The sequence below is a fragment of the Chionomys nivalis genome, chromosome 2, assembly GCF_950005125.1.
Source record: "Chionomys nivalis chromosome 2, mChiNiv1.1, whole genome shotgun sequence".
In the NCBI taxonomy this organism is placed as follows: domain Eukaryota; kingdom Metazoa; phylum Chordata; class Mammalia; order Rodentia; family Cricetidae; genus Chionomys; species Chionomys nivalis.
In genome coordinates this window covers 91627061-91647994 of record NC_080087.1, presented here as the reverse complement: position 1 = coordinate 91647994, position 20934 = coordinate 91627061, and the positions used below count along the sequence as shown (strand labels likewise).

Below are 20934 nucleotides of genomic sequence, written 5' to 3'. Positions count from 1 at the left end.
GTCCGGAACAGTGCTCGACTCCGGAAGAGAGCGCGGGGACTGCTGGGACCGGTGGGCAGACCCGGAAGTCCAACCTCTAAAAGGCCGGGAAAGTGGAGCAGCTGCGTGTAGTGGAGGACGTAGATCAAGATAGTGTGTAAATCCAAGCCTAGGGCCTGAGAAAGCTGGGGAAAGTTCTGGACTAACAACTCCATTCTCTCTGGCAGGTTTCGGCGTGCCCCTTGCACACCGCTGCCCCTTCCTCTGGGGTCGGACGCGGCGGGTGCCTGACCCTTTAATGCTTGGTGAACCCGGTCAAAGAGCCGCTGCAGGCGCGCAGAAAGCCAGGTCGAGACGGAGAAAACCGCTGAACGGGTCTGAGTATTCTTGAAACTGTGCTTAGGTGCTGAAGAAAGAAAAGGAAACGAGTATAGTCTGTCACGAAAAAAGTAGTTTGAAAATAATAAAGTGAAGTCTTTAAGGAGAGAGTAAAGCAATACAAAAAGAACAAGCACATAAGATTGGGAGATACCGTAACACAGGGTGTTTGGAACCTATATAGTGCTGGATTAAATGGTTTAAAATAGGAACAGAAAATGAAAGAATAAATTGGCTTGATATCGATTGTGATTACTATCATTCTGGTATTTCATATTTAATTCCTTGTTTTAAGTTTTTCTCGAGACAGGGTTTCCCAGCGTAGCCCTGGCTGTCCTGGAACTCACAAAGATCCACCTGCCTCTGCCTCCCTAGTGCTGTTATTAAGGTCCTGTGCCGCCACCGCTCGGCTTCATATTTAATTCTTAATAGCCATAGTGGCTTTCTGTGCCTTCTCAAAAAAAAAAAAAAAAAAAAAAAAAAAAAAAAAAAAAAAACTAGAAATACAGGAAAAAGAAAGATATAAAAGGTGTTTGGTTCAGGTTTCCTTACCTACTCAGCCAGGAGTAGACATATCTCACCATCATGATACACCCTAAGTTATTATAACATCATAAATGCCATGTTATATAGATCTCTGGCATGTTTGAAGACCATCTATCTAAAAATATATCTGTTTAACCTTGAAAACATACATGAGGCTAAGTAAAGCTTATTTCTGTCTACATCTATACCCCTACAAGTTGATTGGTATCTTAATTATACTAAACAGTTTGTAATAGTAGCTTTCAAGGACTATAACTTTACATTTTTAAATGAGTTGTGTTGAGCCAAAATTACCTCAGGGCCCGTACCTCGAGGCCTATAGAACAGAAAAAAGCGTGACTAGAGTACTTTGAGGCCTGCAGGACAGAGAAAAGCCTGGCTCGAGTTTGAGTGAGGATGAGACAGCAGAAATTAGGTAGACGCCCCTCCAGTCAGAGGGAGGGTTTGGCTGTCTCTTATTGAAAAGAGGTACCCCCACATCACACCATGTCACTTAAGCTATATAAGCTGACGCTCACAGTAATAAACTGAGTTCCTGTTTGACTTGACTCCCTATCACCTCTGATTGTCCTGAAATGAGCGTCCTGCATCACAGGGCTACAGAAATGAGAGGACAGCATAATCACCTTTCCCTGGGTATTAAGGAGGCTCAAGAAGCCAGCAAGCTGCATTGGTTCAAAACCTTAAACAAGAACAGAAAAATATATTCAGTATATCATAATAAAAATAACCTTAAATTTTTAAAAATATTTATTTATTATGTGTACAATATTCTGTCTGTGTGTATGTCTGCAGGCCAGAAGAGGGCACCAGACCTCATTACAGATGGTTGTGAGCCACCATGTGGTTGTTGGGAATTGAACTCAGGACCTTTGGAAGAGCAAGCAATGCTCTTAACCACTGAGCCATCTCTCCAGCCCTTAAATTTGTATCAATATAAAAAAAATCCGTACCAATGTAAAATATTTGAGACTAGTAGTTGTTTTCCTAGTTTAAAAGTAGATTTAATAATCTCCTTTTATCCTATCATTCCTTTATCCAGTTCTCTTTTCATCCCCATCCCTTCTTTTACAACACTAGATAGAAGAGAAAAAAAGTATAGTGGAAAGAAAAAGAAAGAAATCCCTTAATCTAATTTCCTTTCTTTAGTTTTCTCCTTGACCATGACCAATAACAATTTGCAACCAACCCTCCCAAATGACAACATACATCTATAACCCATTGAATGACCAAAAACTACTCTCCCCACCTCTTCAGAATGAGGGCTTTGTGCTCTTAAAATTGCTTCCTATTGTCTGGGGGCAATGTCATCTTTAAGGGACCCTGAGAAAATTGGGATGATGGTCAAGTCCTGGGAGAGTTAGCTGTTGTTCAGTCTTGGTGTATGGAAAAATGCAAGGCTTAACTTAAGTGCTGCCTGTAGTAGTCTGAGGCTAGACCATCTCAGCTAGCCACTTTGAGGCTGTCCTGAATTCAAATTTTTGAGAAACAGCAAAGGAAGCATTCTGTGAGGCTGGATTACTTGGGCTACTTGTCTCTATTGATGTCTGATCCTTTTGTTCTGAAAACATACAAACTTTTAAAGGTACCATACATACCTTCATTGACAAAAGTATGGAATGTGAGGTATGCACAAGTCAGCTAAAGATGATTTTCTGTTCTATGTTTGAGCAGATAAAAGGTACCTATGAACTTTATATGCCCATTTGGACTATATTACCTAACTGTTATGAGGACTCTGTAGCCTATAAGATTTATCATGTCTCATCCAGTCTCAGGGTTGCTCCCATGTAGAATGATCAGCATATATGTCACCTGTCTTGCAGTTTTTCTCTTTGTTTCTTCCTTCATGTCTGTAGTAAAGATTTTCAGGAGGTCTCCCCAAGTCAAATCTGATCTTCATTTATTTTGAAGGAATCCATAACTTTTCTTTTCCTATGGAAACAAAGGCATATCCTCTCCCCCAACACAACACATTTCCTGAGTTCCATTCTGAAGATAAGACATCCTTAAAATATACAGGCTGCTTTAATTCAGCACTTTTACCCCCACAATCCAATGCCTCTTGGCAGCTGTTGTTTTTTGCTCATCAACATTTTAAAAAAAAATTAACCAGGTGGTGGAGGCACATGACTTTAATCCCAGCCCTCGGGAGGCATTGACAGGTGAATCTCTGTGAGTTTGAAGCCAGCCTGGTTTACAGTATAAGTTTCAGGACAGCCAGGACTGTTTCACAGAGAAACCCTGTCTCAAAAGACCAAAACAAACAAACAAAAAAGTTAATAAAGCATTATGTATTATCTCTAGTGTTTTTTTTTTGTTTTTTTTTTTTTAATTTTCGAGACAGGGTTTCTCCATAGCTTTTTGGTTCCTGTCCTGGAACTAGCTCTTGTAGACCAGGCTGACCTCGAACTCACAGAGATCCGCCTGCCTCTGCCTCCTGAGTGCTGGGATTAAAGGCGTGCGCCACCACTGCCCGGCTCTCTAGTGGTCTTTATTGCCTTTTTCTGTTTATTAAGCATATCTTTTAAAGTACAATTGGATCTTTCTATGACTGCTTGTCCTATAGGGTTCTGTGGTATACCTGTAATATGCTTTATGTTGTAATATGTAAAAACTGTTTCATTTTACTAGATAAATATTCTAGAGTATTGTCAGTTTTAATTTGTAAAGGTATTCCCAATATAGCCATAACTTCTAATAAAAGTGTAATTATAGAATCAGCGTCCAGAAACTTAAAGCAGTTGCCCATTGACATCCTGAATATGTATCGATGCTATGGTGCATATACTTTTTCTGTTTTATCTACTAAAACTGCTCTGACTTTAATATCTGGTTATTAATGGATGTCTCCAGAGCAGTACTGTTTAATTGTACTGCAGATGAGTTTCTCTGCTGACCTGAAATGGCCAAATTGAATTTGATGTCAGAGCCTGCAAGAAGCTCCTCTAGGGCATTTCCCAACAAGGGGCTACCTTGTTTGTTCCTAGTTGATCCACATTCATTAGTCCAATGCTGACCTTTGCCAGACCTTCTGCATACTCCAGAAGGCTGGGGGCTTTTGTTTGGATTATCTGTAGAAAAAAAACATTGTTCCTAGGAATGCCTTACCTACAATCCCCTTTCAAAGGAATCCCCTTGCTTAATACAAAACATCTGACATTTTGATTTCTTAAAAGTTTTAGATATTTCTTCTCCTATTGTGAGTTCCAATATCAGCCATGTTTCTAATCTATTCCTCCATGGATGCCGATGCCGATCTTGCCTTTAAAGGCTTAATCATCCCCTTTGCATTCCAAATCCACATTTCAAAAGCCAAAGAGTCTATTAATATTCGTCTGACTTCTGGATCTGATACTCCACTTATAGCTGAAGCCAATCTTCGAAAAAAAAGTCAGTGAAGGCTTCTCCTGAGCCCTGTAAAATGTCAGTAAGCAATTCTTTTACCTTGTCCCAAGTACTTAAAGCTGCTCTACCACACAGTGCCAAGGTGGTATCATCATAGTCAACCTGCATTTGTTCCTCAGCATATGGACCTTCACCTAGCAACTGATCTTGGGAAACAGTGGTACTTCTAGTCCTAGTTCTCTCTTCTATATCCCTAACCTCCTCCTTCCCCCATGCTTGCCATTGTAACCGCAGACCAGCTTCTAATACTAGAGGACAGCAGTTACATTCTCTGCACCCACAGGAGAGCTCACAGCCATCCTTAACTCCAGTTCCAGGGATTACCTCCAGGCACCAGGCATGCAGGTAATATATAAACATACATTCAGGTATAACACCCACATACGTAAAATTAAAAATGATTTTCTTTCTTAGGAACTCCCTTTGGTTTTGTTTTTAAAGAGGAAGAGACCTCATGTTAAGCTTGTCTCTAGCCTGGACTCTGGGAATCTTTTCCCAGGTTAGTAAAACTACTGGTATAACCATGTTCAAACCTTCAGTTTGAGATGCAAGGCATGCTTGAATATTTGAACATGACTGGCAGGCAAGCAGGCTTAGAGGCAAGGAACTGTGGCAAGAAGCAGACAAGGGTCTGGAGACCCCTCCCCGCTGGCCCCTCTCCAGCCTCAGTAACTGCAGATAAGATAATGCAAGCACGACACTGAGTGATGTCCCCTCCATCTGGCATCAGCTGAAGAGTCCAGCCAGGAGCTGTCTGCCTGCAGGAAGAGGTCTCCAGCATCCTGGAGGCGGCTGCCTGAGCCTGCAGCTTGCCCTGTGAGCTGACTACTGTGTGGCCTCTGGGCCCCTACTTGCTCCCCTGAACTGTGCCGGGGTCTTGCCCACAGCAAGGAAAATTACAGTAAGGGCACTGCCGACTGACAAGCAACCTCAGCCACGCTGCTTGGCCACCTCCCCGCACCCAGTCCACCAACACATAAAAGGACACTGTTCTGCCAATACCCCTTTGCTAGCCCAGTCCAGCACAGCAGCTCCTGCGGCTGTCCCTCCCAGACACCATCAGCCCCAATTCCCAAACTGTCATGCAGAGACCTGGCACAGATACTCCCCCTGGACCAGTGCGTGGTAAGGGGTGAGAAACTGGAGACCTGCCAAGATCCTGAACCAAGGGAGGGTGACTTTTCCTCAGAATCAGAACTTACTCATCCCCAGCCACCCATCACTCTTCCTCACACCTGTGCAGCAGGAGGCTAAGGCCTGGGTCTGAATCCCTGCGGACCCTGATCTAAAGACCACAAACCTGAGACCTGTGTCCCGGAAAGAATGCAAGGGTACAAATCCTGAGCTAGCAGGGGGAATAGCCAGGCACACATGAGCGGAATGCAGCCAAGAAACACAGAAAGACAATCAGCCGAGACCAGAGAAACCCACCCGAAGTACACGACAGGGAAACAGGCAGTCAAGGCTGAGGCAGCCTTCACTCAGCCTTCCTATTGCTGCGACCCTTTAGTACAGTTCCTCTGTTGCGATGACCCTAACTTTAAAATTATTTTTGTTACTTAATAATCGTAACTTTGCCACTATTACGATTCGTAAGGTAAATATCTTATATGCAGATTATTTTGATATGCAACCCGCAGGTTGAGAATCATTTCTCTAGAAACTCAAGAAGGTGCGAAGCAGAAACAGTAGTTAGGCCCCCCCACCCCAGTCCCGCCCCGGTAAGAAACAGCTGTCCCAGACTAAATCTTAGCCAGTGTCCCAGTAAGAGAGGATTAACCGACCCTCACTCCAGCTAGGTCTATGGCTCAGGCCTCTAGTCCCCAAACACCTGCTCTGCCTCAATTCCCAGCCACATGTTCCCATGATTACCCTCCCTGCTTTAATCTGAGCTGGACCCCAAAGAGGCTTCTTTGTTCTCTACGTTTCATCAAACCCATGCCCTGCTGGAAGCATCCCATATCTAGAAAGATCTTTTTATCTAACTGTAATCCTCTGTCTAGATCTTCTTGCTCATTCCTAACTTGGTGGTGTTCCGGCCTCTTTCTGCCCTGGGACCCCAATGCTCCAAGGTGTGTTGCCACCATGGGACAGGGGGTTCAGGTCTCTGCAGGGGGACAAGTTGCTGTTGTGTGACAAGACTTTTTCTGGGGAGACACAACACAAGCCAAGCCTACTCACCCCAGAGAGTGAGCCCACGACCGACCAAAGTAGGAATACCATCAAAGTCCAACTTGGTGAACCAATGAGTTTTATTGGGGTTACTAACACGAGAAGGGGATGAGGGCTACTTACAGGGGCGGAAATGACTCATGGACAGCTGCATTACCACAGTCTGAACTGCAAAGAAGAGTACGAGTCTAGACCAGCTGCCTGGAAGAAACAAACCAGCTGAGCTGCCCAGACTCAGTTTACAGCAACCGAGTCACTTAGATACTTCCTGCCTGTTGAGCTGCGGGCAGGCTGTGCGATGTGCCAGGGTTCCCAGAGTTTGCGGGCGGTCACTTATGCTGGGGTAGGTTTTGATGAGTTTGTATTGCAGGTCTGGGATTGTAATGTGAGGACTAGTTCTTCCTCCACAGGGGAACCAGCTGAGGCTTTTCCCTTAAAGGGGAAAGAGCGCCTCCTGATGGAGAAGAGGAGAACAGGCCTAAAGGGAGATTTCGTCTTGACAGTTTTTTTTGTTGTTGTTGTTGTTTTGTTTTGTTTTTTTCAAGACAGGGTTTCTCTGTAGCTTTGGTGCCCGTCCCGGAACTAGCTCTTGTAGACCAGGCTGGCCTCGAACTCCCAGAGATCCGCCTGCCTCTGCCTCCCGAGTGCTGGGATTAAAGGCGTGCGCCACCACCGCCCGGCCTGTCCTGACAGTTTTAATGCCCAGATTTTTAGCTGTTGCCACAAAGGCATACCACACCCTTCTCAATTTGCATCTCCAAAGCAGGTGGCGTCCAGTGTGAGTCACTACAGTCTGTCTCTATGAAGAATTTGACTACTCCATGTCAGATCATGCCATATGTGTTCGTTCTATATGGAATTTTTTAAAAAGAGAGTTGGGAACTAAGGGCCTTTACCAGAGGTAAACATAAGTAAAGCAGGATCTTCTAAAAGATTTATTAAGCAGAGATGACTAGAGAAGAGGGGACGTTTGAGGGATGTCCGGTGATAGGGCACATGTAGGGCGTCGGCTTCTTAGAGTTGGAAACAGAAGAAATCCGGGGCTCAAAGATCTGGGCCAAAACACAGAGTAGCTCGGCTTCCCGTCTGGGCCCGGGCAGACCGCATTCCAGAGAGCCGGAAGTCCGAGAGCTGCGCAGGCGGGCGCTAGGACCCGGGGGTGCGGGCGGCGCGGAAAGGGGCGCGGAAGCCAGCGGTGCGGGTTTGCGGGGCCGCCCCGGCGGTGGCGCGCAGGTGAGGACGCCGGCTTGGGTCGGGCGTGTGAGCCGGGCAGGTGCTAACAGCGACCTTGCGGGGGACCCGGGGAGTCGGGTGAGGGCTTCCGGGGGAAGCTGGGGCTGCAGAGAAGAGGTCTCGTGACTGCCTGGAGTTTCCAGGGCACAGGGTGGGGGAGGACGAAGTGCACCAGGGTGCTGGGCACTTCCGAAATTACGAATTGCACGGGAGACACGTGCATGGTGGGTGTTGGTGTTTCTGGGTCAGTCCAGTGTTTATTTACCAGATGCCAAGAGCCGGCCATTAGAAACAGGCCATTCATGCTTTAAAAAAAAAGGAGTGGGGTGGGTGTGAGTGGGGTGCGGTCTCTTGTCAATTTAATATAAAACAATTGTTGATCAGCATGGCTAGGTGCAAGAGAAACACCATCATTCTGGGTTGTTTATGTGTTCATGGGATGCATAAAAAGTGAAAATGAGTAAACTGGAATTATTGGAGCCCAAGACAGAAAGAGCTGCAGCCACTTGCGGGGAGGGAGGAATTTCTATGTCTCAGAACAAAACTCACGTAAAGACGATTCTAGTAAACTGCTTTTATTTTTCAGCGACATTGCTATCTTTTCAGCTATTAATTATTTTTCCCCACTAAGAAGGTGGCCTTCAATCCATTCTAGATGATGATTTAGAAACTTCTCCTTGTGGGTGGGGGCGCAAACAGACATCTGTCCCCTCCTTACAGGGCCCCAGGGGCAAACCAAAGTACAGTTCCATCCAAGAAGCCCACTTTGGGGAACTATCGTGTTGGTTAGGTTTATTTACAGAATGTGAGCGACCCCAGCGCAGCGGAATCACCAGAACAGTCATTCTGTATGGAGGATGAGCCCCTCAGTTAGCTTCCCGGTGTGTACACTGAGACTACTAGATGGTGTGTCATTAGGAAAGAATTGTATATATCGGGCCAGGAGATGCAGGAGGGAAGGGCAGAACACCTTATCCTCCACCCCCACGAGAGAATGACAGAAGTCGACAGGCCTATCTTGAACTTCACTTTGGAAGTAGTAAGAGTTTCCCCAGTGAAGATGACGGCTGTTGGGCTTGGAGGATAGTGTTCTGTACACACGACACCCCAGACTTTCCCAACCTCTTTGTAAAAATAGATAGCAATATTTAATTCCAGAGTGAAGATCAACAGTTGCAACAATGCTGACTGACCAGTGGGGCTCAGAGCAGAATCTCATTTTTCTCTTAACATCAGGATCACTAAGGGGGCATCACACAGGGTTTCAGGATAAGCTGTCTGAAATTGGTTTTTTTTTTTTTGTTGTTTTTTTTTGTTTTGTTTTTTCGAGACAGGGTTTCTCTGTGGCTTTGGAGCCTGTCCTGGAACTAGCTCTGTAGACCAGGCTGGTCTCGAACTCACAGAGATCCGCCTGCCTCTGCCTCCCAAGTGCTGGGATTAAAGGCGTGCGCCACCATCGCCCGGCAACTGTCTGAAATTGGGACTAAAATAAATGTGAACTCTTAAAAGAGTTTTCAATTGTATGTATAAAAGTGACAGAACATACTGAATGGGATAATTGATTCAAATCTGGGCTTGAGCACAAGCTAAGCATTTTATTGTTGAAAGTCCTGATAAATTCACAGACATGAAGAGTGATAGAAGGCCATTGTTGAAGTGAGGTGGGCTTGCAGAATGGCTTTAAGGTGTGTAGGTCTTAGCTAGTGATGAGGATAGTTACAAGTAGTAGTTAGTGTTGGTGACGCGGCATATTTACTCCTGAGAGAAGTTGAATAAAGATCGTCAAGAGCCGCAAGATAGAACAATTAAATGACAAGATTACAGTTATTTTGTTTCTTATACCAGAGCCCGTTCTAGGATATGCCTTTCCTAAAAAGAGTAACAGAGACTTTTTATAAAAAAATTTTATTTGGCCAGGTCGTGGTGGTGCACACCTTTAATCCCAGCACTCAGGAGGCAGAGACAGGTAGATCTCTGTGAGTTCGAGGCCAGCCTGATCTACAGAACAAGTTCCAGGACAGGCTCCAAAGCTATACAGAAACCCTGTCTCAAAAACAAACAAAAAAGTTTATTTAATTATCATGTATGTACGAATGTGTATGTTGTATGCATACGTGTGTCTTGTTGAATATATGAAGGTAAGAGGGTGACTTTGGGGAGTGGCTTCTCTCCATCTACCATGTGGGTCCCAGGGACTCAGCTCAGACCAGCAGGTGGCAACAACAGCCCTTGTCTGCTGAGCTGTCTTGCCAGCCGAAGAATTCTTTGGAAGCATAGGACATGGGGGAAAAGGATAAGGAAGGAAACTAGGTTCTGCCAACTGCATACGCGATTTTGACAGTGGAAATGATTGTGCGAAGTTAACAGTATATTTTAACCCACTCGATGTAAAATGTGACAGTGTCAGCATATAACGAATATAAGATACGAATGCGACACTTCACTCTTCAGCCTTTGGTTGTGTGGTGTTCCCTATCTGCGTGCTCCGTGTGTCTCCTCACTGGACAGAGCAGGTCTCGGGTCATGCCTGGCTGGAGTCTAAACTCCTCCCTTCCGAGCTCAGAGTTCTTCCACACTTGCTTCTACTTAGCATTCTTTTTCTTGCTGCTTCTCCAAGGATTCTTACAGGGGAACCGCGAGACCTCATCTACCACCTTCTGCTCGTCTTTGCTCCAACTCTAGCTGTTCTTTATGCTTCACGGAGAGCCGCAGGTAGCATGGAGGAACTTTTCGGGTGTCCTTAACTCACAGTGTTCCTCAGTAAAGCCGCATCCACAGCCCGGGTTAGACCTCTCGTGGGGTCGTGACAGCCAGCCCTGACTCGATGGCGGTGTTATTGCCTGCTCTATCCCAGTCAGTTAAGGACACTTCCCGCAGAGGGCCCAGATCTGTGTAATCATTTACACACAACTCCCCTGTGATGGCTAAAGAAACTTAATATGATACCAGGCATCCCGTAAGGGCCATTGACCTTTGCCCTGGGATGCCTGTGAGACCCTTGTGGCTGTAGGTGATGTAAGGATAAGATAATGGTGTTCCTGCCTTGAGGTATTTAACCACTTGCTTTCTGCTTATGTAAACTTGCTATTTAACCCCTTGCTTCTGCTTATCACTGTGGGACTGGGATGGAGTGTTCTTTTTATAACTGTATTTATTACTTATAAAAGAGATGCAACTGAGAGGAACAGAACAATTTTCGTGCCAGCCATGGATTCTATAGCTAATAGTAATGTCCACCATTGATGTCCACCTTTGTAAACCCTTCCTTGGGCGTGGCATGCTATTTGGCTCTAAGGCTGCCCTTCCTTCAACCAGAGTAAATTCACTTCATCTAAATTTGAAGTTAGTCTTGGCTCTTTCGTAGTGGAGTAGAAGGCCACAACACTCTCAACACAGGGGATTCGGTTGTTCTTGTGCCTGTCTTTCTGTGTGTCAGTCTGATTTTGTATCTTACCCATCTGTGTTGTGATCGGGCACTCCACTTAGTAGCTAACCGGCATATACAGACAAGATGAGAGTAAACTACCATGTTCACTATCCTAGTTCTCCAGTGGACCTGCTGCTTCCTTGTTTAGAGGATTTGTGTTTGTCCTACCCTTGAGGACATGTACACGGACACTCACACATCCAGTTGCAGAGGAGTTCGGCTTAAGAAGTGACAGGAAGCTGGGTGGTGGTGGTGAATGCCTTTAATCCCAGCACTCGGGAGGCAGAGGCAGGCGGATCTCTGTGGGAAAAAAAGGAAAACAATGACAGGAAGAGCTTACTGTTCCCTCCTGATTTTAAAGATGGAAGCTCTCAGGTTTGATTTAGGTCAGCATGGCTAGCAAGTTTGTCTCAAGATCAGGGTAGAAGGTGAGGAGACATCTTCAAAAGAGTCTAGACTCACAGGGTTGGGTCCCTGGATGGTTGTGGAGCGGATATCTCCGTCTTAGTGACTTGTTTCTCTAGATTGTGTGTTTTTCATCCATGGGACTATGTATGCCCAGGTAGTAAGTCTTTAACTTCTCTCTTCCCAGTGTAATGGGACAGGGGTGGGGAGTTGGGGGACAGCACAACAGGGAGTCCTGTGTGGGGAATAAGCAGAGTTATCATGCTCTGTGGTTCTACGAAGGCGGGATTTTTACCCAAGAATTATTTTGTTTAAAGAAGCTTCCGTTGTACATACTCTCATCCTCACCAAAGCTCACATAAAATTCACAAAGGAAAAGGCGTAAAGAAGCCCCCATTACACATAGTGAAAATCATTACAACTGGAAATCAAAGTGGTGGAGAGCTTGATCCGTCTTACCGGAATGCTGGAGTTTTGTCAAGCAGGGGTGGTCACCTTGCAGGCCACACCATCCAAGCGTTCCGTTCTCTGCATTTTTTGTCTGGAGACGACTCAGCAGTCATTTGGGTGCCCCCATCCATCCTTTGCTTCCTGCCTCTTTTGTGCTCTGCAGCCAGGGTTGTGGTGTTCTAAGCTTGGGGGGTTAAGTTGAACGGCTGCTGTGCTAAATAGGGCACTTAGCAGGGTACTGAGTACCCTGGGAGTAAGGGCACAGTATGGCCCACTTTTAGTCCCTGCCGGTTTTGAATTCCTGCCATTGCCTTATGTAGGCCTGCGGGTTTATTGCTCTGCCTCCCATGATACTCACACACAGTAAAGCTGTGTAGAAATTAGCTCCTTTGCGTGATACTCCCATCCCCCAATAGTGTCTCATGTAGCCCAGGCTAGTCTTGAACTTTCTATGTGTCAGAAGATGGCCTTGAACAGTTCCTGCCTCTGCCTCCCACGTGCTAGGATTTCAAGTGTGTGACATGACCACCCTGCCTTGTGGCTGGTAGATAGTGTGATCGTCGGGCTATGCTGTTGATGTGTTGGTTCCTACCCACAGGCGCCATGACCCCCGTGAAGACTCAGTACTCCTTGGCAGGTCAGCCATATGCAGTGCCCCTGATCCAGCCAGACCTGCGAAGAGAGGAGGCAATCCAGCAAGTGGCAGATGCCCTGCAGCACTTACAGAACATCTCTGGAGACATCTTCAGCAGGTGGGACCTGCTGCCCAGCTGACCTGATAGAGGGTCTCCTCTTTCCTAAGCAGGATTCTCTGCAGCCCTAGGAATGTGCCTTCTTCAGACAACCTCTTCAGTGATCCGAGTAATTCCCAGTGTAGAAAGGGAGAGAGGGACAAGTCCAGCTTGGAAACCTTACGAGTATCTGAGAGCTCACCACCTGTTTGGTGTCTAATGTCGCCCCTTAGTTTTCCCGTGGCTCCATTGGCTCTTCCTTCACTGACTCCTGCAGTCAGCCTGCACTGACTCAGTGTCTGGGTGCACAGGGGCCTGTACTTAGGTCTAGCTGTGGCCCTGAGTATGTCAGTGTCCCTTCTAGAGCATGAACGCTGGGGTGACAAACCTAAACGCTGTTAGGCCTTCCTTAACTCCAGCTATGTACTGCGGAGTGGGTGACTAGATGGTTTGCCATGGTATGGACAAGATAGTTTGCTGCACGGGTGCAGATGGCTTGGCCATCCACTGCAGGTGGTCTCTTGATGTTATCAATGAACACAGCAAAATTGAGGTGGTGGACCTGCTGCCAGCATGAGCCAGTAGCAGCAGACTTCTTTAAGTAGATCGAATATACTCTAAAAATAGCAATAACAATTATACTACAGTAAAGACATAAGCCAGTGCATCTCATTTATCATCATCACCAAGTCTGTTATATCGTGTGTAACCATATATGCTGTGCTCTGTGCTGCTGGCCAAACGAGGTTTGTTCTCACCAGCATGTCCTCAAACCCCAGATTAATGTGTTGCATCATGAGAGCGTTCCCCTCAGTAGGTTGTGGGAGGGGAGGTTTTCTGCCCTGTTGTGATGTTCTGGGCACGCCTTCATGTCTGTGGTCCTTCATTGGCTGAAACATGTGTGCCGCATGAAAGCGATTGCGTGGGTAGCTCGCTACAGTTGTGCTAAACATCCTTGCTTATCGGTAGCCGTCATCTCTCTAGCTGCATTAATTCCTTTAACCCTGGGGATATTCTATGAGGAAATCATGCTATCCTTCCTCCTTTTTAGGGGAGGGTGGGGGCAGGGATAGGGTGTCATCGACCCAATCGGTCCCTGAACTTGCTCTGTACTGGAGGATGACCTTAAGCGTCTGATCCTACTGTTTTTAGCTTCCCCGTGTTGGGATTAGAGGTGTGTGTCATCAAGCCTGGTTACCTCTCTCTCAGACAGGAGACTCCGGGGAGCGAGGAGGACAAGGTAATAAGTGGGTTAAGGCACTTGCCGCCAAGCCTGGTGATCAGCGCCTCATCCTTGGGACCCACATGGAAGAAGATGAGAACTGATTCCCAAAGGTTGTCATCTGACCCCAACACACAACCCACGGAACATGCTACTCCACCCCCCATGTGTGCACACCACACACACACACACACACACACACACACACAGGGAGAGAGAGAGCAATTTTTTTTATTATTGTTGTTTTTAAAGCCAAAAGAGACTTCTACAGATGACAAAGACAGGGTTAAACCCAGGAAGTGTGGCTGCAGATGGTGGGAGTATCTATCTCTGGGGGTGGAATGAGGTTCTCTCTAGAGGTGTGTGAGAATGTGTGAGAAGTAACATTTTATGGTAGAGCCTGAGAGGCAAACAGATCTGCCAGAGGATTAACATACTCTAAGGAAAGAGTGAGTGGCAACCCTAAGGGATGGCTGGGAAGGAGTCTAGTGTAACTGGAGCAGGGAGAAGCTAGAAGGTGAGCAGGGCCTTCATGGTCTTCGGTGGTGTTGAATTTGTCAGTTTCCTGTCACCGTGACGAAGTGCCCGAGACTATCAGCTTGAAGGGGAACAGGCTTATTGGGGCTCATAGCTGGGGGTTTCAGTTGGGTTGTTGGCCAGACCACTTATTGGTATTACAGTGCCTCCTGGTGGCAGTGTGAAGTAAGGGGGTCACTGATGCCACGGAGTCCAGAAAGTGAAAAAGCAGGCAGAGGCTGGGATTCTCATATTCCCTTCGAGGACATTCTTACTTGGCTCCAGAAGAGGGCATCGGATCCCATGGGACTCCACTTATGGATGGTTGTGAGCCACCATGTGGGTTCCAGGAATTGAGCTCAGGCCGTCTGGAAGAACAGCCAGTGTGCTCTTAACCGATGAGTCATGTCTCCAGAACTGAGCCCACAGGACGCCAGCAAGCCTTCATCCTGGGTCTTTGAAGGGACACAGCCAACCCCAGCAAAGCTGGAGAAACAACGGTTGTCTGAGTCTCAGAGGCACTGATCTAGAACAGTCTTGGGCAACAGTGAATCTTCATCCAGGGTTTATTTAAAGAATACAGTGGGCAGTAATTATCAGTTCCTTGCAAAGGCCCTAGGTTTTGTTGAATACCCAGGTCCTGTCTTTGGTCATTAGTGACCTGAGATGAACCTTGACTCCTACCTGATTGTCCTCACCTTGTGTGACATGTGATGCACTGTGAGCATGCCTGGTGCCCAACCCCTTGGGCTGAATAATAGGGGCACACAGAGGTCAGGTGAACAGCACTAAGACCAGCCCAACAGGCAGGTTGTACTATGTTGAGCGCTTAAGCCCAGGACTTGGCAAGACTCATGTCTGCTGCTGGCACAGGTGAACAGAGGCTACACAACTTGAAGTAGCCCCCAATCTCTATATTTTCCTTCTTTGGCAGGATCTCCCAGCGAGTAGAATTGAGTCGCCGCCAACTGCAGGCCATTAGGGAGAGGGTCTCCCTGGCCCAGGCTAAGATAGAGAAGATCAAGGGCAGCAAGAAGGCCATCAAGGTAGGCAAGCCATGACTCACTCCTGTGTTCTGTTGCTGGTACCTTGATCCTCTGGTACCCTTGCTGTTTAGCCACACCTCACTTTCCTCCTGTCCATGGGTCATCCCATTCTTAGTGCCTGCTTATGATTACTGGGCTATCTCGAATATGCGGGTCCCAGAGTTGTCCCTGTATCTGCAGGTTTTCTCTAGTGCCAAGTACCCAGCGCCAGAGCGCCTGCAGGAGTATGACTCCATCTTTACCGGTGCCCTTGACCCTGATCTGCAGAGAAGACCCCGTTACAGGATCCAGAGCAAGCACCGCCCACTGGATGAGCGGGCCCTGCAGGTCTGTATGCCACATACCGGCATGTCACCTGCATGTCACCCATGGCTGCTGAGAGACAGGGCCTGAAGGTTGACCACAGATTTCGGTCTTCTAAAAGGATTCTGGTTGGGATGGTGCCGGGTCCACACACCTGATACTGAAATTCCATCTACTCTTATCCTGCCCCAGGAGAAGCTGAAATACTTTCCTGTGTGTGTGAACACCAAGTCGGAGCCTGAGGATGAAGCTGAGGAGGGACTTGGGGGTCTTCCCAGCAACATCAGCTCCATTAGCTCTCTGCTGCTTTTCAACACCACAGAAAATCTGTAAGGCCAGGAGATAGCCAGCGGGAGAGACGGGAGGGAGAAAGAGAGACTCTGCTTAGGTAGCTCCAGGGGCCTGAGCCTGGTACAGTTCTCAGGACTGACCAGTTTGATTTGGCTCCTAAGACTTATGTATCCAAAGGGACAAACGCAGTGGGGAAGGATGGTCAGGGACCTCCCTGGTCCCAGGACAGGTGATGGCCTCCTGACCCTAGCCCACTCCACAGGTATAAGAAGTATGTTTTCCTGGACCCTCTGGCTGGTGCAGTAACAAAAACGCACACGATGCTGGGCACAGAAGAGGAGAAGTTGTTTGATGCCCCTCTGTCTATCAGCAAGAGAGAGCAGCTGGAGCGGCAGGTGGGGTGGAGTGCTTGGGCAGGCAAGCCCTGCCAGTGCGGGTCAGGGAGGCTGGGTCCACCTGTGCTGCCTGTCCGTGCTTACAGTGTGGGCCGTGTGCTCTGGCAGAGCTGTCACTCTCCTGTACCCTGACTCTGCAGGCTCCAGAAAACTACTTCTATGTGCCAGACCTGGGCCAAGTTCCTGAGATCGATGTGCCATCCTACCTACCCGACTTGCCTGGCATCGCAGATGACCTCATGTACAGTGCAGACTTGGGCCCTGGCATTGCCCCCTCTGCTCCTGGTGCCATTCCAGAACTGCCCACCTTCCACACGGAGGTAGCTGAACCTTTCCAACCAGGTGAGCTGGGTCCTGGGATGGAACCAGAAAGTTCGTGCTGGCTCCTTTACCAGATCTTCATGCATTCTCACTTTCCTTACAGAACTGGAGAATGAGGTGCTGCTGGCAGCACCGCCACCACCGCCGCCACCACCACCGCCACCTCCCCCAGCTCCCTCAGTGGTTGTCAGTACCCCCCAGCCTCCAGCATTCCCTGAAGTGGCAACTGCACCTGGCCAGGTTGCCAGGGAAGAAGACACTAGCAGCAGCGTGGTCCACTCAGGTAGGGGCAGTGCCGATGGGGCCCATGTGGCCAGCCCTCATTAATAGGACCTCATGCCAGGATCCCCGAAGACTTCTCTGTAGGTCACGTGTTCCTAGTTCCAGGATCTGCAGGGCATCCTCATATGGATACCTAGTCTTCCCAGGTTGATGGAGTGGTTTCTGTGCTCTACAGAGCTGTGGAGTTCTGACTTTCAGGGCAGAGGAAGCCTTGGGAAGGTGTTGAGACCTGTTTCTAGTCAAGCCAGGGGAAAAGGATCTATTAACAAACCTGAAATTTCCAGATTTGAGCTTTCTATTGTGTCTCCAACCACCTCAAGGGGTAGGAAATCCTTTGTTGGCTTGTGTTACTCAGCACACCAGATCCAAAGGGTCTGTCACTCTAGGATGTCATCAAAATAGGGGGTGGAGAGGGAGGAGAGATGCCTAGACACAAGGCCCTTAGCTCCTTGTCTGCAGAAATCCAAGACCACACTGCATCATCCCAGAAGCCACACAGCCTTACAGCTGACTTCCCTGTGGGTGACAGGCCCCTGCATTTGCCAGGATCCCGAGATCACCTACTGCCTCAGGCTGGGCAGCTTTCCCCATCCTGCATTGCTGAGCAACCCTTCATTCTTCTCCTTACAGCCTCTATTCAAGGAGCCCCTAAGGAGGTGGTTGATCCCTCCAGTGGCCGGGCCACTCTGCTTGAGTCCATCCGCCAAGCTGGGGGCATTGGCAAGGCCAAGCTGCGCAGTGTCAAGGAACGCAAACTGGAGAAGAAGAAACAGAAGGAGCAGGAGCAAGGTGAGGGGACCAAGGATCTGTTGCAGCAGCTAGGCTCCCTGTCAGCCAGCAGGAAGTCCCTTGTGGCTACCCTGATACCCTCTGGACTGGGCCATGGGTCCCCTGGAGGAAGCTTTCCTGTCTTGAGCTCTCCCAGCTGAAACCATGAGAAAGTAGAACCTTTGACAGGCATTGTCCAAGGAAACATGCAGGAGCCTGAAGTCCTCTGAGATGAGACATAGGACTTGTCCTTTCCATCCTGAGGACAAGGCTTATGTCTGCCAAGAATTCTTGCTAGTGGCATCCTTGTTAACCTGTGTGGAAAGTGTCAGAAGTCCTGGGTTTGCGTCATGGATCTTCTTCTGACCTGCTTTGTGAATATATGCCAATAGCCTGGCCTCTCTCTGCCTATGTCCTTACCCATACAGGGGTACAGAGAACTGTATGCCAATAGCCTGGCCTTTCTGAGCCCATTTCCTACCCATACAGGGGTACAGAGAACTGTATGCCAATAGCCTGGCCTCTCTGAGCCCATGTCCTTACCCATGCAGGGGTACAGAGAACTGTGTACCAATAGCCTGGCCTCTCTGAGCCCGTGTCCTTACCCATGCAGGGGTACTGAGAATTTAAACATTAAGGCGGGACTGGGCCGTGGGCACATCGTGTGTGAACAGGAGAGTGGGTGTGGGAGTGCTTCAGGGGCCAGGTGAGCCCATCGTGTGAATGTCCCTGGCAGTATTGTACTTGGCCTCTTCTTCCCTCACCTGCTGCTCCCCCATTGCAGTGAGAGCCACCAGTCAAGGTGGGGACTTGATGTCAGACCTCTTTAACAAGCTCGTCATGAGGCGCAAAGGTAGGCATCTTGTGCGTCTTTATCTTCGGAGGCGGTGAAGTGGTGCCCCACTGTCTGTCTGTCTATCTGTCTCTCTCTCTCATCACTTCTCCTTCCCAGGTATTTCTGGAAAAGGACCTGGCACCGGAACCAGTGAGGGGCCCGGGGGAGCCTTCACCCGGATGTCAGACTCCATCCCACCGATGCCACCCCCCCAGCAGCCCGCAGGAGATGAGGATGACGATGACTGGGAGTCCTAAGAGTGCTTTGAGCCTTCTTGCACATTCAGCAGGAACAGCCAGGAGGGACTCCTTGACCAGCCAGGGCTTCTCAGGTCTTGTTGCCCGAGGAGGTCCAGGGGATTATACAAGTGTTCCAGGTCGGTGCCCGATTTCTCTTCATGGAGTGGGGGCTCTGTGAGCCGTCTGCTGCTTCCCTGCTTTGCTTGATCCTCCACTGAAGAGTGCCACAGCAACGTGGTGGAATAAAGAAAGTAACTAGACCTGAACCCAAGCCAACAGTGCCCTTTTAATAAATGAAAGGTAGCCATGCTGGCTGCCGACAGCTTCTTGGAGTGTGACCTGTCCTTCCCAGATGTTCTCAAGCAAATGTAGGATGGCTGGGGGAACTGAGCTCTTCCTTTGGGATCAAGGCAAATGGAGATTAGGGCAGCTATTGCAGGGGGATATTTTTCCACTGGAAAAGTGACTTGGTGTTTGCTGAGGAGGCTGGGGACAGGAGGTGCTGCAGGCCATAGGGAGAACTTAGAGGCAAGCCAGGGAGTCCCGTGAAGGACGGAGAGCACGTGAGGGATAGGGCTGTAGTTAGAAACTGGTATAAGGCTTGTGTGGACACAAGTGCCCTGAAAATGTTGGTTCCTGTGGTGCAGATGAGAGAATCGAAGATCAAGGACGCCTCACATCACTCAGGATAGAGGCTGGGTAGACAGGGTAGCCTCAGTCTGGAAGGCAGAGGTCCCTCATTCCACAGATGCCCCCGTCAAGGTCAGCAGAAGTGGGACAAACAGGTCTTGGAGGCTGAGCTGCCTTGGGCTAGGCAGGCAGGGCTAGGGCTTACAGTTCTCAAGCTGATCGACATTTGCTCCTGGTAGCTCTTTGGTGTACAGGCCATGAGGGGACCACTCAGCTGTGCCACATGCGGTCAGAAAAGCTGGAGCTCTCTGGATGAAACCGAACATGTAGGCAAGTTACTAAGAAGGCTTCGTGGGAGGGGAAGGCAGACTGAACCTTCTACATAGCAGTGAAGACAAGACCAAAGGTGATTTTCACTTCTACTGGGTGTGGAAACCAGATGGGCAGCTCTGGCAGGACAGGAGGGTAGAGACGTGCCACAGCCTCTCTGATGCCAACTAGTCCTACTAGGGTCGTCACTGACCTCACAGTGGTGGCCATCAGGTAATCTCCTCTCCTCTGTCCTCATGTGGGAAATATGGCAGGTACCACCCTCATCCTCAAGCTGTCTGTCAGCCCCCAGCTGGCCTCTAGCTTGACAACAACCTTGATACTCGGATTCTCCACCAGTGCCTTCCCTGATGGGGGCCTGACCTGGAGTTCTAGTCGAGGGAGGACACACAAGATGGCTGCTCTGTTCTTACCTGTCCTGGTATCCTGGCTTTGAAATCTGTCCAGATTTCATGGACCCAGCCCAGTGGCATGTATTAGACATGAAGTCACAGAGAAGAGCGAGTGGATGGAGGCCCAAATTCTCTTGTGAAGCTATGGACTAGCTACGGTCAAAACGGGGCCTTGCCACTCCTGGCCCGTGGGTGACACTCTGGCCTACAGGTGACAGAGCTTGTTGCAAGGGTCATTAATAGACAAGGCCTAGCCACCTTCCTTGAATAGGGTTGTTAAAGAAACCATAATGCAAAGTAGAAAAGGAGGATTTGTTCAGTGTGACTCCACTAGGAAGAAGAACAAAGAGGTCTGGTTGTACCCTCCGCTGCTGCCAAGGCCATCTTTGGAGTCCTAACGCGAGGTTTTGGTTTAAACAAAAGGTAAGAGGTACGGTCAGATGTGGTCCAGCCCATCATGACAAGTCAGCAGTATGGAGCCAGGCTCCCTTCTGCCTAGCACTGGAGCCTCAGCCTTTCCCTTCTCCTGGTATGAGATCCTAAGGGAAATTCTACTTCCTGGAGGTAGTCAGCTCAACTGTCTGATAGCCAAAGGGAAGGTGCATAGGTCCTGAGAATATCTTCACTCTTGTGAG

The 20934-nt window shown here is 48.5% G+C and overlaps 1 protein-coding gene across 1 annotated transcript; it reads left to right on the top strand.

Annotated features, from left to right (window-relative positions):
* Positions 1-7584: 7584 nt before the first annotated feature.
* Positions 7585-19274, top strand: Washc1 (WASH complex subunit 1). Its single transcript, XM_057762987.1, has 11 exons — positions 7585-7716; positions 12597-12750; positions 15402-15513; positions 15694-15840; positions 16009-16145; positions 16370-16502; positions 16643-16844; positions 16927-17106; positions 17736-17894; positions 18658-18726; positions 18826-19274. The coding sequence occupies exons 2-11, from the start codon at positions 12602-12604 to the stop codon at positions 18963-18965; spliced, it is 1428 nt and encodes a 475-aa protein (XP_057618970.1). The 5' UTR covers positions 7585-7716; positions 12597-12601; the 3' UTR covers positions 18966-19274.
* Positions 19275-20934: the final 1660 nt, after the last annotated feature.